The sequence below is a fragment of the Ostrea edulis genome, chromosome 5 (assembly GCF_947568905.1).
Source record: "Ostrea edulis chromosome 5, xbOstEdul1.1, whole genome shotgun sequence".
Lineage (NCBI taxonomy): Eukaryota > Metazoa > Mollusca > Bivalvia > Ostreida > Ostreidae > Ostrea > Ostrea edulis.
This window is the reverse complement of record NC_079168.1, coordinates 78,905,523-78,926,956: the sequence shown is the minus strand read 5'-3', so window position 1 is coordinate 78,926,956 and position 21,434 is coordinate 78,905,523. Positions and strand designations below refer to the sequence as shown.

Below are 21,434 nucleotides of genomic sequence, written 5' to 3'. Positions count from 1 at the left end.
AAGCTTTTCTCCGCACACTGTGAGATGTCATTCTTATCTGTTTGTTAGCTGTGTGAAATTCCATAAAGAAAACAAATGCAACACACAAAGCATATACCAAACATGCGATTTTTGTGACATAGAATATCATAAACTAGTCACACACGCTCATAATTATGTCAATGCTACCTAGAAATAATATCCAATTAATAAGGTATCCCCGCATAATTAATGTCGAGGTCTATCTAGAAACGTAGTGTTTGATTAAATACATAAAAGGCATAAGTTATAAGCATTATTGCAGTTTAGTTATTGCTTTGATGAATCAGTGAAAATGGACAGATTGATCGACGTTGAGATTTCCGGACAACAAGATCTGTTTATTGGCACCTAGAAACTATATAAACAGGCCCCGATATCCCATATGACAGACCCGGCAAATTTTCAACGAACGAGGTAAGCGAGGACGTGCTATTCATCCATTATTGGCCTGTCTTATCAGATAAAAAAAAAACAACTTAGTAATTATTCACAAAGAACGATATTTTTGCCTTGTTATACATGATAATTATTTGGCAAGACAAGTATATTTGTATAGCCGGGGAAAAAAAAAACCCAACAACTTTGTTTGATGATGGTAACATCAAACTGTTTCTAGCCCCCAAAAAATCTGAAGTCTTTGCCCCGAATTTTTATCTTGCATTCAGAGTTACGTTTTTAAATGAGCACTAGAAGAGCTGATAAATTTCTGCTGTTGTTTAGGATGAAGGTTGTACTGATTCTCCTGAGCGCCGCCTATTGTTACGGACTCCAGCCCTGTAACCCCGGGGACCTGGGATGTGATTCCTTCGGGAACAGCGGAAGTCTGGGCGGAGGGGGCGGCAGGGGAGGATTTATCAACTCCATTGGGTTCGATCAAGCTCCAAATGTCGGGTTCGGACAGGGACTCAACAATTTTGTGGAACCAAAACTTGAATTCGGATTTGACGGGGGAGTAGTCAACGATTTTCCCGGTACGGATGTCGGATTGGCTGATAACGGATTCGATAATGGATTCCAGAACGATCTGAGCGGTGTCGCATTTGCCACTAGAGGGCTTAGTCTTGACTCTAACATTGGTCTGGATGCCAATCTGGGCGCAGGCGGTGGTTTTGAACCTGGTTTCGATGTGAACTCGGGCATTGATGGATCTTTTCTCGGAGCAGGAGGCAGTTTTGATGAAGGAAAGGGAGGAATTATTGGTGGGGCGGCCGTCGGAAGAAACTTTGGCGGTGGAGGTGGTTTCATTGGAGGATTTGATGGAGGAAAAGGAAGCTTTTCTGGAGGATTCGACGGAGGAAAAGGAAGCTTTTCTGGAGGATTTGATGGAGGAAAAGGAAGCTTTTCTGGAGGATTTGACGGAGGAAAAGGAAGCTTTTCTGGAGGATTTGACGGAGGAAAGGGGAGTATGATTGGAGGACCCTCAGTTGGAGGATTTGACGGAGGAAAGGGGAGTATGATTGGAGGACCCTCAGTTGGAGGATTTGATGGAGGAATTGGTTTCCAAGGAGGAATAGCTGGTGGTCCCATGGTTGGCGGTGGTGTCTTTGGGCAAAACAAAGATTTTGGTATAGGAGTCGGAGGCGGGAAATTTGGTGGATCACTAGGTCCTATTATCAGTAACAACAGAGGCTTTGGACAAAACAGAAAATTTGGTAAAGGGTTTGGAGGTGGTCGTGGCTGGGGTTCTCGAGGAAAGGGAATTGGAATTGGAGGAGGACCTCGCAGAATCGGAGGCGGAAAGGGAATCATCGGTGGCCGAAGAATCGGAGGAAAGGGTATTGGTGGTGGGCTGGGAATTGGTGGAGGTCTGGGACTCGGGGGTAATATTGGCAGAGGATTCGGTAAAGGAAGATCCATGGGCTATGCTCCAAGTTTCGGAAAATCATACCAACCCCGATTTGGAAAAGGAAGTCCAATATACAAACGCAGACGACCAAGCATCTTACCGATGAAAAGACCGTACCCAAGATTTGGAATGCCAAGACCAATGCCATACTTTCCAAGGTCACATGGTAGAGTTTCAAATTACCCAAGAAATATGCCAATCAGACCAGTTAGACGAATTAGCTCAGGATACTAAATTAACAGGTAATGTACAATAATATCACCAGTTATTATGCATAATCAATACCTCTTTATCATTACGACATATATCAATTTATGTAACATTGCTAAAACTTAAAAAAAAATATTTGATACAATTGTGAACTTTTTGCCATGATAGGTTAAGCTTCATGGATAGATAGGCAAGGTTATTTGATCCTTATTTTGTTGGATTACTTTTTAACTTGAATGATTCTCTTTAGCTATATTTTTTGATTTTGATAGATTATTGCAGTGAAGCTGTCCATAGCAAATCTCCAAGTAAGCAGACTTGGCCGAGAACTCTGGACGAGAATATACGTTAAGAATGGGGGATTTCTTGGTGCTCTAGGCAGTTTTGTGTTTTGTACATTTTGTTTTTATTTATTCAATAAACTTTTTTTGCATAATTCTAGACAGTTATTTAAATTTGTATTTAATTCAGTCGGCGGGAATACAAACGCCTAATAGTATTGAGTAAGATATGAATATAGCCATGTCGCATATAGCATCTTATAATGACTTAGTATTACGACATAATATTCCGTCATAACGACTTAGTATTTCATTATAACGACTTTAAAGTGTCTCGATCTTTATAACTTATTAGACGTAGTATTTCGTAACGACGTACAATATAGGGTCTCACTCTATATAACGACTTTGTATTGTAGTATAATTCCAATGTTATTTATTACAATTGTTTTGATTGGACAAAAATAAAGCTGAACAAGAGTTTATACATCAATATATCCGAGAACGCGATGTATTCATACACGCCTGAAAACAAATAACATAGTGCGGGGAAACTATTCAAATTTTTGCAATTTTTAATAAAGTGAATGAATTGGAATTATAAGAATCAAACATTCTTTTTGAAGAATTTATCGATGTGTAAACTCCGGACATTTTACTCACAAACTTAACATAAAAGTGCTTCGCGCTTTTATTCAGTTCGTGAGTAAAATGTCAGGAGTTTACACATCGATAAATTCTTCAAAAAGAATGTTTAATCCTATATTAAACGATTTGAATTTCATTATAATAGAGCTAATGTTTCGATATAACGATATTTAACTCGTTATAACGATGAAATTAACTTGGTATAACGAGAAAATTAATTGCTATAAGGAATCACTGTCTAGGTACTGATAAAAGCATGTGGGGTGATTAACTATGAACGATAGAAAACGTGACGATTCGTTATGCATGAATTATCATGTATTTCCTTTATATATAATCACCTCACACGTGAGTAAGTGATAAGTTATGCCGTGGATGATAAAGGCTAATCGCCGTTATGCAAATTATCAGGTTTCTTTGTAGTTAATCACCTCCTATACCCAACAAACTAGACAGGGATTCCTTATATTCCTATATGATGTATATATGTATATATAAATATACAAAGCACTAAAATGACCAACGACACGAACAACCAGATTGTCAAATTTTCCGGACGACCCGTCCGTTCCTCAGGACAAAGGAAAAGAATTACATAATGTGGCCAATATCAACAGAGAATAATAACAAAAACTACATATAAATACATCTAGCACTACAACTACACTTTTACAACGCAGACTACATGTTTTTTTGGTTTTTAGGTTTGCCAGTCAATGTTAAAAGCGGAGCGAATTAGGACATGCCTTATTCGTCCAAAGAGTTGATCGAATATATATATATATATATATATATATATATATATATATATATATATATTATATATGTGTGTGTGTGTGTGTGTGTGTCATGGCGCGGCACTTTTTTTTTCCAGACAGAATTCTAACATACAATAAGTTCTTTGGGGTGGAGCTTAGCTGTGCAATAACTTCTTTGAAGCGGAGCATAGCTGTGTAATAACTTCCACGCAACCGTACCAAACACTTCCAAACTATGTACATAGAAAAGCAACAATTTTGTAACATTTATCACAGGTGCTTGTGGACAGGACTTCCGGTACCCCCCTTCTTTTATTTTTAAATGTTCAATTCCTTGGGTATTTCGGACGTATTTTTGATAAAATATGTAACTTCAGAGTTTATCTATTTCAATGGAATACACAAATCTCGCATAGAAACCGATTTTAAAAATGTCATATCACCGATCATAATATATTTCAGTTGGTATATGCAGTATTAGTGTTTTTTCGATAGGATTTCTCAGCGAGGTGTAGATTTGTTCAACATGTCGCTGGCTGAGTTGCACACCTTGTTCATATATTATGATCGGTGATATGGCATTTTTAAAAACGGTTTCTATGCGAGATTTGTGTATTCCATTGAAATATATAAACTCTGAAGTTACATATTTTATCAAAAATACGTCCGAAATACCCAAGGAATTGAACATTTAAAAATAAAAGAAGGGGGGTACCGGAAGTCCTGTCCACAAGCACCTGTGACATTTATTCAATGATGAAAACATAAGAAATACAAGATATAAATAAATGAAGTAAAATTGATACCTTCAATTAACATACTTCAATATAGATGCATGACTATTTTCTTTCACATACATATTACCTCTAAAGCCTTGCTTCGTGAACGGGCCGACTTTTGTGATGCTTTTCAATTGCAAGAGTACATCTTAATTGAATGTATCTAAAGTCTGCGAAATACTTATATTGTGCCAAATCCCCCCTCCGCGCTTTTAATCCATGCATATTTGAGATAATGTAATGTCATCCAAGTCATTTTGAAACTCTAAAAAGTCAATGCCATCGATCTCCATGTCCAATGTTTGACAACAGCAGACTTAAGACGCCACGTTGCGTGCAATTATGAATATTCATGCCACAAGACATCGGGAGATTCTTTCGTTTGTATGGAATTTATTATACAGAGGGGTGTGACAATCTCGTTGCTGCGCGACTCGACTGCCACACCCCGCTGTACAATAAATTCCATACAAACGAAAAAAAGTACTGTGAATATAACATACATTGATGTATAAATAGAAATTGAAATATACATGATATTTCATAGTCTCCGCCCACTGATAGTATAACAAGTTGCTGATTTGCATATAAGTGAGAGTTTCAAAGACAACAGTTAGAGGATATATTTCTGGTTGAGTGTAAATGTAGTCCCAAAGACTTTGTATACAGCCGGCATTTGGTTTGTTTGTCTACTTGTGTTGGAAAGTAGCATGCATATATCTGAATATGATGTCGAGATTCCCTTCTGTTGACTATATGTAGGTACATCTACAGAAACGTACACGTGTATTGCTCTTTTACCTGATGATTTATTCTGCAATAAGGTTGTGATGTTGTTTTACAATTTAAATTACTTTGTCGACTTTTAAGAAAAATGTAAATGTAGTCAATGTAGTTCAATTTGTATATTTAGAAACTATTTAGCTTTCGTGTTTTACGTAGAATGCTAATCCCTATTGCTAGTGCACATTAATCAATAACTGGCTCAGCTTCCAACCCGCCACAACATGTCATAGGAATGAAAATTTTAGTACTCTAGTTTCTAATTAACTGTATATCCAAAATGCTCCAATTTCCAGGAACGAATTTTCTAATTAGAAATAATTCTTGAAATCTTTTTTTCTTTTAACATCAACGGAGGGCATGCCAGACAGGATATTCTAAATGGGACAGAGATTAAATTCATTACGTAAAAATAGAATTCCAAAGTAAGAACATCCGTTTCTTAACTTTCATTTACAGACATTGTCACAATTTTCCTTGAATATGAATCATGTCCAGTGAGTTTCCCTATTACACAAATAATTATGTACAATAGTGGTCAGAACGATAACAATGTCAAACCGTCAGCTGGTCCAGCACGTGATCGACATACTTGCATAACGAGGTCCACGTGTTCTGTAACCTGAGGTTTATTGATCACACTCAGTCTGTTCATACACTGTCCTATTCTCTCTTTCTTTCTTTTCTTTCTTTCTTTTTTTGCTTTTGAAGTGGAAACATTTTTTTTATTACTTTTGTTTACTGAAACAAATTGTATAAGAATACATTGTATTGTGTAGATCTGTAGACAGAGTTGCTTTTCTCCAACTCTGCCGCCTACTGGTTCTCAAAATGTGTGAAGCATTCCCGAAAAAATGTAAACAAAAATTAAAACCAAAACCAACCAACCAACCCCCCAAAAAACCCAAAAAACAACAACAACAAACCCCAACAAAAAAAAACAAAAACAAAAAAACAAACAAACAAAAAGGGGACAAACAAACCCTGTCGCCTTTAACTTTACATTCAGCCTTCTTCAGAAATATTAATTTAAAAGTTAACCCTAGAAAGGACATTTTTAGCAACACACCTAACTTCGAAAATCAAATAGAATTTCTGATAATCACTCTGTAAAATTTTATTAAACAGGAATTTCTGATAATCACTCTGTAAAATTTTATTAATCAGGAATTTCTGATAATCACTCTGTAAAATTTTATTAATCAGGAATTTCTGATAATCACTCTGTAAAATTTTATTAAACAGGAATTTCTGCAAATGAAATAAATCATGGAACTGTAAATGTTACGAAACATTCTATTGGCATAGTTTATATGGATGGAAATTTGTAAGAGTAACACCTTGAGAAAACCTCAATGTAGTAAATACTATCACATGATACGAGGGTGGTTTAAGCCTGTATTTTCATTTTCATACCATCCAGCGGTCTCCAATAGCATCACCTCTGATCATGATTCATGCTAGTACATGTTACTTAATACTTTACATGTATTCCATATTTAAAAAATGTCCTTTTTTATATACTGTCTATTTGACCAAAACATTCTGACAGGTTATTTTTAAATGCAGATCTTGGTGAAAGATCTCATAAATAAATTAATATTGTTGATTATTATTATTATCTCATAGATAAATTAATATTGATGAATATTATCACTGTTATCTCATAAATAAATTAATATTGGTGAATATCTACAAGGTGGGGTCTAGTTTATTTTATATCATTATGTATATATTGACCTGAAATGAGTTTGTTAAACGTTTCTGGATAGTGTCGCTCCGTAATTAAAAGGTCATGGATCCGCGACGTTTCTGTCATTTTTTCCGACATTAAGAGTTTGTATGATTTCCTTAACATATACACATTTTGTATTGTAACATCAAAATATGCTCATTCTAAAATCAGAGCTGGAAATATACCCCGATATTTTGAAGATGATAGGAAGCAAGTGAATTGTACCTGGATATATATACTAGTATATAATTGAAAAACATCGCGCATGACCAGAAAGGGTGTCATTCCAGATTCAATAAAGCTATATCAGGGGGGTGATCCTTGTTAAGGTCATTGTCAATATGTAAAGTGTGTAAGCTTAGAGGGCGTCCTCCATTTTTCCTTGTAATTTCTTATAACCGGTACAATCATTTAAACATCAGAATTTAATAACATCTAGATGGAAAATTCACTTTTCAGTGTTAGATCTTTGAGTGGAATTTGGCACAGTTACCAAACGAAATAGAGACGGAATCTGGTTTCGAATGACCATTGCGCTTGACTTTCAAATAACACCACAAGTAATGCCCACAAAAAATAATAGATACCAACGCAGTGCAAAATTGACGTGTAAATATCGTGTAAAAAGACTGGGAAAGTGTTATGGCCACAAAATACAAAAATATGTCAATCGCAGTCGGTACTTACGGGGGCCATTTTATCGCCTTATTACAAAAATAGAAGATAGAAAGCATATAATCAAAACAAATATCAGTAATATAAGCATTTATGTTTGTTATGAGATGAACGTGTATATTGTCCTCTAGTGGAATAATCAAGGCCCTCCCAGTCAACGGTCGTACTTCAGAATTTTTTTTATTAATACTTCACATATAATAATTGATTGCTTAAAGTTGTATATAAGACAACAACCGTTGAAACCTCGCACAACTTTGCAAGAGACTGTATGAAAAAATGGCTGCTTTATTTACAAAGGTAAGTTATTTGAGATATGTCTTGCCTACACCCGCGTCACCTTGCAGGACAGGGATAATGATTAACATTGGAATACGGTGGGATGAGGGCCGTATTTGGTTTCGTGCATTTACTACAATTTTGCAAAATTTGCCGTGTTCCAAACGTCAAATGATCTTTGGTTCCCAACTTTTCAAGTAAATCTAAATTTATTTGACTCTAATGAGCTCCAGAAATTGTTAAATATAACGGATTTTTTTTCTTTAAAAAATCCCAGTGTGTTTGTGAAAATTTAACATTGGCGCCAACGTACCACATTATGACGTTAATCACAGTGTTGGTGCTTGTTAGCATGGTCTACAGTAGCACGGACAGGAAATAGATACATGCATTGTGCATGTTTATTTACTTTCTCACAGTGTCGCTAGTATCAAAAGGTACTAAACACGACTTTTGATGGAAATCATTCGTATGTTTAATTTGACCGTTACTTAACAAACTATCAAATAGGTGAAGATGTGCTGTAAAATATTTCGTTGCCTAGGGGATAATTAGTTGCTAGGTAAATTAAAGTGCTAGTATAAAATGATCCACTTCAGTTTACACCGAAAACAACAAGATATGCAATTCTTTCAAAAGCTACATATAAAATGTCAATGAATTATCGTTAATTCCAAAATATGACAAATTATGCTTTATTACCAAGGAATATGTCCGCTGCTAATGAAAATAAAAACCCATGGACTATAAAATGGTGTCATTTCCTCTTTCTTAAAAGGTGGAATATACATGTACACGAGCAGTTTATAACGATACCAAAGTGTCGTTCTGTTTGTGTGTTATTTCAAAAGAATTACTATACTGTATTTGATGTGTTGCTAGACAACCATGTCATTAAGTTACCGTGTAATTTTTTAAAAACTTTTTTCTTTCTATATTAGGTTCACATTTTCCTTAAAGAACACATCTCATGTTTTCAAAGTATACAACATTACATGCATTTCGTCTTCTTTATGCTTATAGTAATTAATTCTAATAGTTCGTTCGCCGAAATTTTGCGATAATTAACCACAATACAGACTTAAATCTAAGCCCCGATTTCAAAAAGTCTAGTTAATTAGGTAGGTAGTCACGTGGTACAGTGACGTCACATGCACCCTTCGGATTGTGAAAGTACTGCGAAATATTATTAAAAACTCAACTTTTAGGGGCCTAATTTATTTATCATGGGTAACATTTAAATCGATGTTAACAAATTTTCCGAGTTTTATATGTTTTCGCCACCAATGCACACATATAACGATGTAAATACCCAAATATAGCGAGTAAAGCGTGTATGAAATCGGCAATATTGTGAGTAAATGTTTATATGGGTCGCTGTCTATAAACTGTTTGGTGATATTATTCCTTTATACATCTGTAATTGGCGCTGTTTCTCTAAAGTAAACAGTGCAATCATTATTTATTTTTGGATTAGACAAATTATGATACGTTAATTTGTTGACAACTAGGCCCTATGCCAAGCTATTGTCACGAGTGCATTTCGGAAAGAAAGAAAAAGACAACACACATGCAAATCAATAAAAATAATCAAATTTAAAGTGGTAATCACATTATTTTATTTTGATAAAGCAATCTTATTACTATTTTTGAATTGTGATCTGCACGTCTTTAGGAATATACAAAGTGGGAGCACGGCGTTATACTGACGCACTCAAGATGCTACGAGTTCAATACGGAAATAATTTTATAATTCAATTTAAAGTTAGGGAATACAATATTCTATTATTTGTATAATTAAAAGTTCAATTATTTTGTATCTTTAATGTCGATATATATTGTTACAAGGTGAAGGTCAGTTGATCCGAGTGTGTATTGAATTTGAAGAGCAAAACAGAATGTATGCTATAGGCCTACCAGTGCTTATAGCTTCGATATATCCATTTTCTCGCAGTTTATCTGGGTCTCTGTCCAAGCGGTTTTTGAAAAGGTGACTGGGTGTGTTCTTTAAGGTAAAGTTCTTGCTCCAACAAAAAAATTATTCACGTGTTTTTTCTCGTACCTTCCTTCGAAAAATTGGAAAATACTCAGTCTAAATCCTTTCTACCGACAACTAGTACACCCGAGCACGGCACAAAATATCTTAGTGCATTATCATTTACAATCTGTTAACGTAATAATTGGTTTTTTGTCGATTAAATCTAATCTGTTTATGAAATGGCTAATAGATGTTTTCAAACCCGAGGGCGCATATGACGTCACACATAATGGCGCGTAAACTAGCGGGGGAAAAAAATATGCATATCGCAAGATTTGAATTTCATCGCTTTCAAACTCGAAAACTACGCAAAATATTTCATTTAAAACACATTTAAAGTAGTTTTAGGCATAAAAAGAATTAATTTTGCTGAAAAAATGAAAAAGTTTAGAAACATGCGTTGTGTCCTTTAATATAAAGCAGAATGAATGCGAAGAGGGGGTCAAGTATCTGTATGATCCTTATTTTAGAACGTGAGTATTGTCTAAAGAACGAATGTCTTAAATTGTTTGTATTAAAATATATATAGGATATATGAGAACATGTAAGATTTATAATCACATGCATGTAGAATATATAATTACAGATATATGCAGAAATCATCCCCTCCCGTTCCCGTTGTTTATATTCCCCCACATAATACAAACAACATAATTCTTTATATACATGTATATTCATACCTTGTAAATAACAGATATTTATATGGAGTTGAACAGTCAGTGCTTTTATCGAAAAATGTTATTATTGACAACATATTTATAAATGCAATTCTTTGAGCAATTTTTTTTCTTTACGAAAATTGTTTCCAGGATAGCAAGCTTACTATGAAAATTATGCGACAATATTCATTCATATTTGACATTTTTTCCAGGATGTGGATTTCGTCTTGGTGCTCCTCTGCGTCCTTGTTGCCATGGTGAAATGTCAGATCTTGAACTGTCCCGGATGTGGCATTATTGGGTATGCCGCAGAGGATGACGACAACGTCTTTCTGTTGACACAAGGTCAGCCACTGCAGACAGCGCCATCATACGTCAATGTCCCTCCAGCTCGTGTCAGTATTGATCGGCGAGTATACATAAATGCAGTCCCCCGTTCACCAACTTACAAGATTGTCCTTGCCTCAAACGCGCGGCCTTACCGGAAGCAGTATGTTGCACGAAGACGTTTGTCCTTGAGCCCCAAAAGAAGTCGACTTGGTGCTGTACTGAGGCGTGGTTACTAAATAATTTTGTAACACTGAACGAGACTTCAAATCATATAAGAGATGGATGCCTATGAAAGGAATAATTTTCTATCTATGTATAATAATTATGCTGTGGAAACTCGCTACGAAGAATGCGTTTTTGTGAAAGCATGTCTTTTCATCCTAGAAGTTGATATCAAACTGTTGAATACCTACAACATTTCTATGGGTTTATTATCGAACGAGAGGTACAACTGTGATGTCGAATCAATCTTACGAGGGTGAACTTCGTTAAGCTTCAACGAGGAAACGGTCATTATCATTTTAAATACCCATTACAGAATTTTTACATGTACTTCGAAGACAAACCTGAATAAGTTTATGTTTTTAAGAGTGTCACATAGTTTAAGAATTTGTATTTGTACATGTAGCGTCTCGCTTGATAGTTATGTAAATAAAAGAGCAAATTTATTCCCTTTTGTTGTCTTGAACGTATATAAAACACTTGCCTAGATGGTCGAGTGGTCTAGTGCGCTCATCAGGCAATGCTAGGCGAATCTAGCTTACAGATGGTTATTTCAACCCATGGACTGGGGTGATCCACTTATAGTGTACTTTATATTGATAGATAGTCTAAGATAGATGGTTATTGTTTCCTCAACTAAATGATTTTATCAATGTATCGCGTACTTCAACACGAGGAATGCTGCATCATTGATTTAACGTTGAGACCTTGGTTGGTTTAATAAGATTGGGAAATTCTCACGTGGAATTAATCAACGTTATGTTGAATTAACATTGATACTATGTCGTTTCTACTTTGAATTGTGAGTGTCAACAACGACTTAACGTTGAACTATCAATATTTGTCTATCCAACGTCGATTTTTAATTGTTAAAACTTTAAATAATTCTGCTAGTTTAATTCAAAATGTTGTATTTCCAACATTGATTTAAGGAGTGTTGCATCTTCAAGGACGGTTTCCGTCTCCATTTTCTACCTTGTTTCAAAGAGGAAAAGTTGTTGCACTTTCAATGTTTTCATCTTTGAAATTGTGGCGATTTTATCATAAAATGATAAAGACATTTTGAATTGTGGTTGTTCGACGTTTCAATAATTTCATTTTTTCCCTGGACGTTGACACGTCTTGTTCCTTGATTCTGTAACTCTGGGCCTCTCAGTATATAACTTTCCCGTGTTAAAATACTCATAGTTTCATTTCTAAAAAATCATATCACTTTGACCATACAGAAACAATTATCCCTTGTTCTTGTATCAGATTTAATCTTGTTGGCAAAGACCCACGTCACTTTTTATATACTACAAGTACGTCTCTATATGAATGACATAATTCTTGACAATTTTCTTTTAATTTGAAATCAGAAACCCAGAGAATGTACACCACGAATCGGCATATACATGAGCATTTGTGTCAATAGATACCCTGGTCCACACGTCATCATTTACATTCAAATAGAGGACAACAGAGTTAGAACCAGACCCGTATGTCCCTTCATTTCCCGCGAACACATGTGCAACGTCTTGGCTATTGTGAACGATGCTACTTCTCACAGTCTCGCCTTGACCACTGACCAAAGTTGTCGCGAAATAGTAGTACCCTGCTGCAGGTGCCTTAAATATCCCGATTTTGGAATCGAATCCATTTCCAGCGTTAGTGATAACTGTTTTGTAGTGAATAGTCTGTCCAGTACCCAATCCCGTCTGATGATCAGATGCGTGCGCATAGAAAGCAACAGGAAGGGTGCTCGATTGGGTTGTAGTGTCGGGAATTGAGGGAATCAAAAGTCTTTGGATACGATCTAAAAAAAAAAAACATAAAAAAGATTGAACGATACATAGAGTGACATTCTCATATTTTGCCCTCCGCAATTATCAAATCCTGGTAGATAGAATTACAGTATGATGCGATCAGATTTAGTTCCAACCTTGATTTGTGTTGCTCGAATTTTGCTTTTCCGATTCAGGTGAATTAACTTCATCCATGGTGCCTTCATGGTCACTCACCCATCTCGATACAACGGCCTGGTGCCTCTCCAACCTGCTCTCCAGCTCGTCTGCTCTCTGGCTAGACTGTCGAAGTTTGGTCTGAAGTTCCCGGATGTTGGCAATGCTTTCTTTCTTGAACAGAGATAATTCCTGTTCCAGACGATCCATCCTCTGAACAAGGTTCATTACGAATTCTTCCGTGTACACCCTGTCTTCGCTAACTGCCATACCCCAAATATTCACCAATACACAAATTATAATACTGACCCGCATTCTTCACTGGTATGATATTTCCGTCAATGTAATGAGGTCAGTTCAGACTGATAAAGATTCTCGTATTTCCCTTACCAAAATATAAGCCCTCTGGCACACAGTTGCTGCAAATTTGCAGCGCATTTGCGGCAAGTTTGCCGCAACTAGTTGCGGCACATTTGCCGCAAGTATACTTTTCGTATGCAAATTTTTCCTCTGGCACACAGTTTGTGGCACAGTTGCAGCACACACTTGCTGCACACTTCTGGCACACAGTGTGCGGCATATTTGCCGCAAGTATACTTTTCGTATGCAAATTTTTCCTCTGGCACACAGTTTGCGCAAACTTGCGGCACACACTTCTGGCACACAGTGTGCGGCATATTTGCCGCAAGTATACTTTTCGTATGCAAATTTTTCCTCTGGCACACAGTTTGCGGCAAACTTGCGGCACGCTCTTGCTGCACACTTCCGGCACACAGTTTGCGGCAAACTTGCGGCACACTTCTGGCACTATCTGCTCGAAATTAAGGGATCCTATATAAACTGTCATATTACAAAACAAAAACACAATAATAATTCAATTAATATAATTTCAAGAACAATGGCATATCAAGTAATTAACATATTCAAAAATACTAATTAAAAAAAAGAGAGATTCAAAAACAGAAATGACCAGGTTCTTGTAAAATATGTTATCTATCATAGGAACAACAGTAGAAACATACTGGAAAAATGACAAATTAAAGGTAGAATTTTTCAACAAAAAAAGAAAAGAAAAAAAGAAACATTTTTAAAATGTTAGATGTAAATCTTCAATGTTTTTATAACATCTATAATGTACAGGGTTTGGAAAATGTTAAGTAAAAGCTGAGTTGGTTACATAAAGTACCATGCTTAAAAAAATGACTAAGTTCAACTTCACCATGCACATGTAAATTTTTCAAAGAATGCCTGATCACTTCCGAAAAGACACATGCACATTTACAATGCTTCCATAACAGCTGTTCAAGGTCTGAAGAATGTCAAATAAATGCTGTAAGAGGAGTTGATTACAAAAAATAAGTACCAACTATTCAGGAAATGCTTTAAATAAATGACAAAGTTCAACTAAATGTAATTTTTTTGAAAAAAGTCTGATCACTTTCAAAAAGACACATGCACATCTTCAATGTGTCCATAACTACTGTACAAAGTTTGAGGAATATCAATTTAGATGTGCACGAGTTGATCACACAAAATAGGTACCATCCATTCAAGAAATGCATAAAAAATAACAAGTTCAACTACACGTAATTAAAAAAAAAAAGTCTAATCATTTTCAAAAAGACACATGCACATCTTCAATGTGTTCATAACAACTGTACAAAGTTTAAGGAATGTCAAGTTAGAGGTGCATGAGGATTTGATTACACAAAATAGTTACCATCTATTCAAGAAATGCTTTAAAATGACTTAAGTTCAACTACATGTACATTTTTTTTTTTAAATGTCTGATCACTTTCAAAAACACATATGCACATCTTCAATGTATTCATAACAACTGTACACAGTTTGAGGAATGTCAAATTAGAGGTATACGAGGAGTTAATTACACAAAATAGATACTGTCGATTAAAGAAATGCTTAAAAAATGACGAAGTTTAACTACATGTAAATTTTTCAAAAAATGTCTGATCACTTTCAAAAAGGTACACGCACATCTTCGATGTATCCCTAACAACTGTACAAAGTTTGAGGAACATCAAGTGAGAGGTGTGAAAGGAGTTGATTTCACAAAGTAGGTACTATTACAGGGACGCTATTGTCGCTTGCCCACCAGTCATTCTGCATTTTATAAACTGTTTGCACATTGTGCAACCCGACCAAAAATATAATTATAACAAGATGTGAGAGAAAACTTAAAGAAACTGCAACAGCTTCTAATCCACAAATATTGCATTGTGCAATGTTAAAAAGTTCTCGGTGAAGTCCCACCCTGGCCATGAGAGTGCATTTTATTTGGAAACTGCTGCATAAAGAATTTCTTTCAAGATCCAAGAGAAAAATATCAACCCACAGTGGCACTTTTCTGACATAAGGTCAGGTTGTGATTTAAATAGATTTGTGAATTTTGGCCGTTTTAGATCAATCATGTCAAATGAAAGTTTTTAAAAAATAAAATCCTTATTAAACTAGCAAGTGCTATACAAATGATGCTATAAATGCTAGAATTGCATATACAATTAAGACAAAGGAGTTGACATGATCTTAAGGACATGTAAATAAAAAGGAGGTCTATCATTTGCATAACATGACTATGTGCATTGTGCATCAATAACAGGTTTCAGCAACATTTGCAGACAAGAATGAAATATATTCAAAATTCACACATGTGAACTATGCACTTTTCCTCAGAAAAAACTGGAGACAATCTACATGAATTTTAAAGTCAGTACTTTTGAGTACTGTGAAGGACTTTATATTCTGATAAATTAATACAGACTTGTGGGCACTTATTAGGGAGAACACTGTAAACATTTACACAAGTTTCTCCATCATAGATGAATGGGAGAATAATAGGACTATCTCCATGCTGTCTGCGCCTTAGAATCAAAAACGATTGAATTCTGGACCTTCTTCTAATCTTCCACTTGTTCAGTACTTGGTCATCACAATCACATATTGTCCGCAACAACTCTACTGTCCCATCCATTTGTTGTGATAAACTGTAAATAGTTTTTCGGTTAAGACAGAGTGCCTTTACTCACAAATACATGTAGCAGTCTCATCAGATTCACTTGGCAAGTGTGTATAAATTGAAATGTCATTCTTTTTTTAAAACTAAATAACACTAAGTAACTTCATTAGTGATTTATACACATTAATCCAGGCCTGTATGTTGGAACTCTCAGATATGGCAAGTTGAAGACAGCCTATCAACACACCATCACAACTTCTGTATCTTCACGACTATCATGAAATATATTCTGAAAAAGATATAAAATTGCAAATAATTACGAGATACCATTGGCCGTCCTATATACAAGTTTGCAAGGCGTCTAACATAGGAGGAATCATTCAGGGGTGTGTACATGTAATTACCGTCGCCCGACACCTGGGGCCACCGATTTTCAAAGCCGAGAAATAATCAATGTTGCTTTATAGCACATTGGGCTAATAAATGCAATATTTGATGTACAACTGTTAATATCATGCTGACCAGACTTTACGTACAAATTAACTTTATTGCCAAGACAAGATCTTCAATCCATTTTAATAACGTATATGCATTTATGGAGTGACAAAATTGAGATTCTGGAGGTCACATCCCTGATCATAATGCAGTTTAACTTTTCTAACTGGACATCTGGGTTCAAATCATAAGTATTTGAATAAAAAAAATAATCAACCATTCATTAAAAAACACCATTTACTGAATAAACTATTCAGTTTTGCAAATATAACCCGAGTAGAAAGTAAACAAAAAATAGCATAATTATTACGGAAATAGGCCTAATTATTTGTTTGTTTTTCGGCCTTTTCCCCTCTCTCTCCATTTTTTTTAAGTGCCTATATGGTCCTGTCCAAATGTATAAAAAAAAAAATCCGCGATGGCTACGATAATGCAACTAGAAGGAGTATAATCTATTCTCATACAAAGGAAATTTAAAAAAAAATTAAATTCCACATAATTTCAAAGAATTGAATGAAGAATGTAAATTTATAAAGGTAAACACTGACTTAAGATTTGACGCAACAACATACAATGAGCGATGGTCAGTTTCGTTTTGAACAATATATTACAGAGTTTATAACTATAAGATACACAGTAAATCACTTACTCAATGATTGGAAGATTCTCCTCAGAATATCTGCATCAACTCCTGTTCTCGATTCATGTTCAAGATGTTTACCGGTATAACATCTAAATTTTTAGTATTAAAATTTGTATTTGTTAAATAAATACTTACCTTTATAAATTTAGATATTCACCTGCTTGCAGTCTTGTATCGGAAAAAAAACCCATGTAAACAAAAAAGCACCCTTCGTGACCCGCCACCTCTGACATGTTCAGAAACCAACATCCGGTATCATCTATTCTTTGACATAAAACAAAAAATTAGAAGGGGGATGAAGGGGAGGTGGGTTGGGACCTCTGATTTATAAAGGTAAGTATTTATTTAACAAATACAAATTTTAATACTAAAAATTTAGAATTTATCACCATAAATACATTACCTTTATAAATTTAGATAAGCAGAATTCAAAGTAGAGCTGAATCCCCCTGAGATTGGCAACTAGGAGGAAAAACCACTTTTTGAGCTGAAACTAGAGGTCCAAGCGAGAACAAACTGTCACTATGAAGGGGCATAGATCTAAGGTAATGGTTATAAAAGGTACTATCAGACCTCCAATAACCAGCTGACATGATTTCCGACATAGAGGAGGAATTGAAAATATCCCAGGAGCAAGACAAGGCTCTAATTTCATGTGCCTGAACTTGAACACGAGACAAGGCTTCTGGAGATGAAGATTGGTAAGCCATCTTAACAGTATGACAAAGCCAAGTAGAAATAGTCTTAGCCGAAATATCACTTAGACCTTTCTTAATAGGAATGAAAAGTCTAGTAGAACCAGAAGGTCTGAGCGTTGACGAAACAGAAATATATTTCTGAAGTGTACGCACTGGACATAAATCCTGATTACCTAATGATTTAGGTAGAGCAGGAATAACAATAGGTCCAGAACCTTTGTCTGATAACTGATTCTTGGCTAAGAAAGATGGATCTGTCAACAGAGTAACTGAAGAATTATCTGCAGAAAATCTGAGACAAGAATCTGCAATGGAGAAAGCATGAATCTCACTCCTTCTACGACCAGAAGCTAAAGCTAATAAAAAACAGCACTTCAAGGTCAAAAACTTAAAGGGAGCTAAAAATAAAGGTTCGAAAGGAGGAAATTGTAAAGTCCTAAGAACCAAAGCTAAATTCCAGGATGGAACCAACCTACGTTGTCTAGGTCGTTCCAAACAAATATTCTTGACCATGAGGGACAAGAACTCATTCTTCCCAAAATCAGGACCTCCTGACAAAGCTATAGTTCTGGATAAAGCTGAACGATAGCCCTTAATAGTAGAGGGAGAGAAACCTTTGTCTTCAAACAGATAGACTAAAAACTCAGCTAACTGTTGGACAGTAACTGCGAGAGGATCAATTTCCTTTGAACGACACCAAGAACAGAAGATGTTCCACTTAGAGTCATAAATTGCTCCTGTAGATTTTCTGACTGAACTAGAGATACGTTTGGCTGCTCTGTCAGAAAAGCCATCCTGTCTGAGAGATTCCCTGACAGTAACCATGCGTGTAGATGGAGGTTGGAAAGATTCTGATGAACTTTCCTGCCTTTGAATTGAGACAAAAGATCTTTCCTGAGAGGAAGCAGAATTGGTCTCGCACAACACAGTTGAAGAAGATCTGGAAACCAAGATTGTTTTGGCCATGCTGGAGCAATAAGAATGGTCTTGCAAATTTCTACCCTGATTTTGTGTAAAATCTTGGGAAGGAGGCGAAAAGGAGGAAACATGTAAGAAAACATCCCCTTCCAATCGAAAGACATTGCATCCACTGCTAAAGCTTTGTTGTCTGGAATCGGAGAGACAAACGTTGGCAGTTTGCAATTCAGATGCGTAGCAAAGAGGTCTATATGAGGACGATCCCACTTGAGACAGATCTCCTGAAAGACTGCTGGATGTAACTCCCATTCTGTATTCACTGGATGCAGTGACCTTGAGAGAGCATCCGCTACTAGATTCAGATTGCCAGGAACATGCCTGACTGACAAGCGAATTCCCAGGGAACGGCAAAACAACAGAATTTCTTTGCACAGAAGGTAAAGAGACTGAGAATGTGTGCCGCCCTGATTCTGCAGATAAGCCACTACTGTTGTATTGTCTGTGGCTATCATCAGAGATTGACCCTGAACAAATTGGGAAAAGTGTTTCAATGCCAGAAGAACAGCCCGCATCTCCAGTAAATTGATGTGTTCTGTCAACTGGAGACCGGACCATATACCTGATGCCTCTCTGCCTTCCAGGGTAGCTCCCCAGCCTGTCAGAGAAGCATCTGTAAACAGGGTCATAGAAGGAACTGGGGGGTCTAGCGAGCAACCTATCATAACATTCTCTCTCACTGACCACCACAGAAGATGAGGATACAATCTGGGAAGAATGGGAATAACAGCTTCCCACTGTTGTGAGGCTGGTACCCAAAATTCCAGAAGATACCACTGAATGAGGCGAGTATGAAGACGACCTAAAGGTACTATGTCCATCAGAGAAATCAGAAAACCTATCAGTTGTAGAAACTAGCGAGCTGAAGCCTGTTTGGCTGAAAGTAGTTGATCCAACAGATACTGAAGCTTGAGAAATTTCTCCTCTGGAGGAAGAACTATCCCAAGATCTGTTCGAAATTGTTCCCCTAGGAAAATGAAACTCTGACTGGGAACTATCTCTGATTTTTCCCAAGAAATAAGGAAACCCAGCTTCAACAGAAGATAAATAACTCGATGAGTATGTTGATGAAGAAGGTTGAAAGAAAAATTCTTGATCAGAGAATCGTCTAGATATGTATGGATGAAAATGGACTGGGAGTGTAGATACGCAACCACTGTTTGAAAAATTTTTGTGAACACTAGTGGAGCAGTAGATAGGCCAAAAGGCATTGCCCTGAAAGCATATACCTTGCCCTCCCAGACCAGACGAAGAAACTTCCGATAAGCCGGAGCTATAGGGACATGAAAATAAGCATCCGTCAGATTTAAAGAAGACGTCCACATCCCTGTATGGAGAGAGGTTCTGATCGACCTGTTGGTCTCCATTTTGAAATGTGGAATCACCAGATACTGATTCAGAAAAGAGAGGTCCAACACAGGTCTCATTTGTCCATTCTTTTTGGGTACAAGAAAGAGACGAGAGTAGAACCCCCAACCTAGAGGTGGACTTACTTCTTCCAATACATTCTTTTGGAGAAGTAGAGACACTTCCTCTTGTAACAACAGATTTTTCCACGGGTCTCTGGTCATAGAAAATTCCAGAGGAACCGCAGAGAGAGGAGGCTGTTCTCGAAATTGAAGCTCTAAACCCCTCCGTAGCACAGAAAGAACCCATTTGTCCGAAATGAGACGGGACCAATGAGGAAGAAAAAGAGAGAGGCGTCCTCCCACAGGAAGATGAGGAAAGGGAACACCTACTTCCTCGGAAAGAGTGGATTGTGCTACAGGAGGGGGGAGGCATCAAAACTGAGATTTCTTACCCTTGGCTACTTTGGGTTTTTTATTATTAGATCCAGAAGCCGATGGGAAAGAACGATGCTCATTACTTCTCTTAAGATTATTTGAACCTTGCAGAGAAGAGCCAGATTTAGTAGCACCTTGCGACTTACTTCTAGAAGAGTCTGATTTAGAAGAACAAGAAACACGCCTAGAACTACCATTGTTGAGTTGTACATCTACTTTAACAGTAGGAGGTTCTTTGTGTAATTCCTCTTGTAATTTGCGTAAAGAGATGCCAAATAACTGCTCTTTATGAAGAGGAGAAAAAAGTAGGTTGTCTTTAAGAAACTCAGAGACGTTAGATTTTTTAAGAATCTCTTGTCTCCTAGCTAAAGAAAAATTGGCAATAGTGCCAAGATTCAAGAGCTGAGAAGTGCAAAGACATCTATCTACTTGGAGAAGAAAAGAACGAACATCATCAAATTCTTCGCCCTTATCTTTAAGAGAGGCACCTGCAGCAGCAAGAAAGTGCTCCACATACTGTAAAGCTGCGGCAACACCCCGAAGATTGTTCTCCGACCTAGAATAAGAAGTCTGAGATAACTTGACCCCCTCAGAAGACTTAGCACCAAGAAGATTAGAAAAAGTCTTATCAAAAACAGGTTGAGATTTTCCCAAGGAAACA

The 21,434-nt window shown here is 36.4% G+C and overlaps 3 protein-coding genes and 1 long non-coding RNA gene across 5 annotated transcripts; 1 reads left to right on the top strand and 3 right to left on the bottom strand.

Moving 5' to 3' along the window:
• The first annotated feature begins 361 nt into the window (after positions 1-361).
• On the top strand, positions 362-2,513 carry LOC125651644 (uncharacterized). 2 transcript variants are annotated; one of them, XM_056166349.1, is made up of 3 exons: positions 362-435; positions 742-2,109; positions 2,350-2,513. In XM_056166349.1, exons 1-2 carry the CDS (start codon positions 404-406, stop codon positions 2,099-2,101), a joined length of 1,392 nt encoding a protein of 463 aa, XP_056022324.1. In that variant the 5' UTR covers positions 362-403; the 3' UTR covers positions 2,102-2,109; positions 2,350-2,513. The 2 variants fall into 2 exon arrangements, with proteins under 2 accessions (XP_056022324.1, XP_048736296.2); XM_048880339.2 differs by lacking the exon at positions 362-435 and having other exon boundaries at positions 525-2,109.
• A 10,077-nt stretch (positions 2,514-12,590) lies between these two features.
• LOC125651647 (C1q-related factor-like) lies at positions 12,591-15,727 on the bottom strand. Its single transcript, XM_048880346.2, has 2 exons — positions 13,186-15,727; positions 12,591-13,059 (listed from the first exon to the last, which is right to left on the bottom strand). The coding sequence occupies exons 1-2, from the start codon at positions 13,517-13,519 to the stop codon at positions 12,608-12,610; spliced, it is 786 nt and encodes a 261-aa protein (XP_048736303.2). The 5' UTR covers positions 13,520-15,727; the 3' UTR covers positions 12,591-12,607.
• Positions 15,728-16,704: 977 nt separating this feature from the next.
• Positions 16,705-17,859, bottom strand: LOC130055073 (uncharacterized). Its single transcript, XR_008803303.1, has 2 exons — positions 17,720-17,859; positions 16,705-17,575 (listed from the first exon to the last, which is right to left on the bottom strand). It is a non-coding gene; the product is annotated as an uncharacterized LOC130055073 (long non-coding RNA).
• An 802-nt stretch (positions 17,860-18,661) lies between these two features.
• On the bottom strand, positions 18,662-20,645 carry LOC130055024 (uncharacterized). The gene is made up of 3 exons (XM_056166172.1): positions 20,483-20,645; positions 20,219-20,380; positions 18,662-19,827 (listed from the first exon to the last, which is right to left on the bottom strand). Exons 1-3 carry the CDS (start codon positions 20,643-20,645, stop codon positions 18,662-18,664), a joined length of 1,491 nt encoding a protein of 496 aa, XP_056022147.1.
• Between the last annotated feature and the right edge of the window lie 789 nt (positions 20,646-21,434).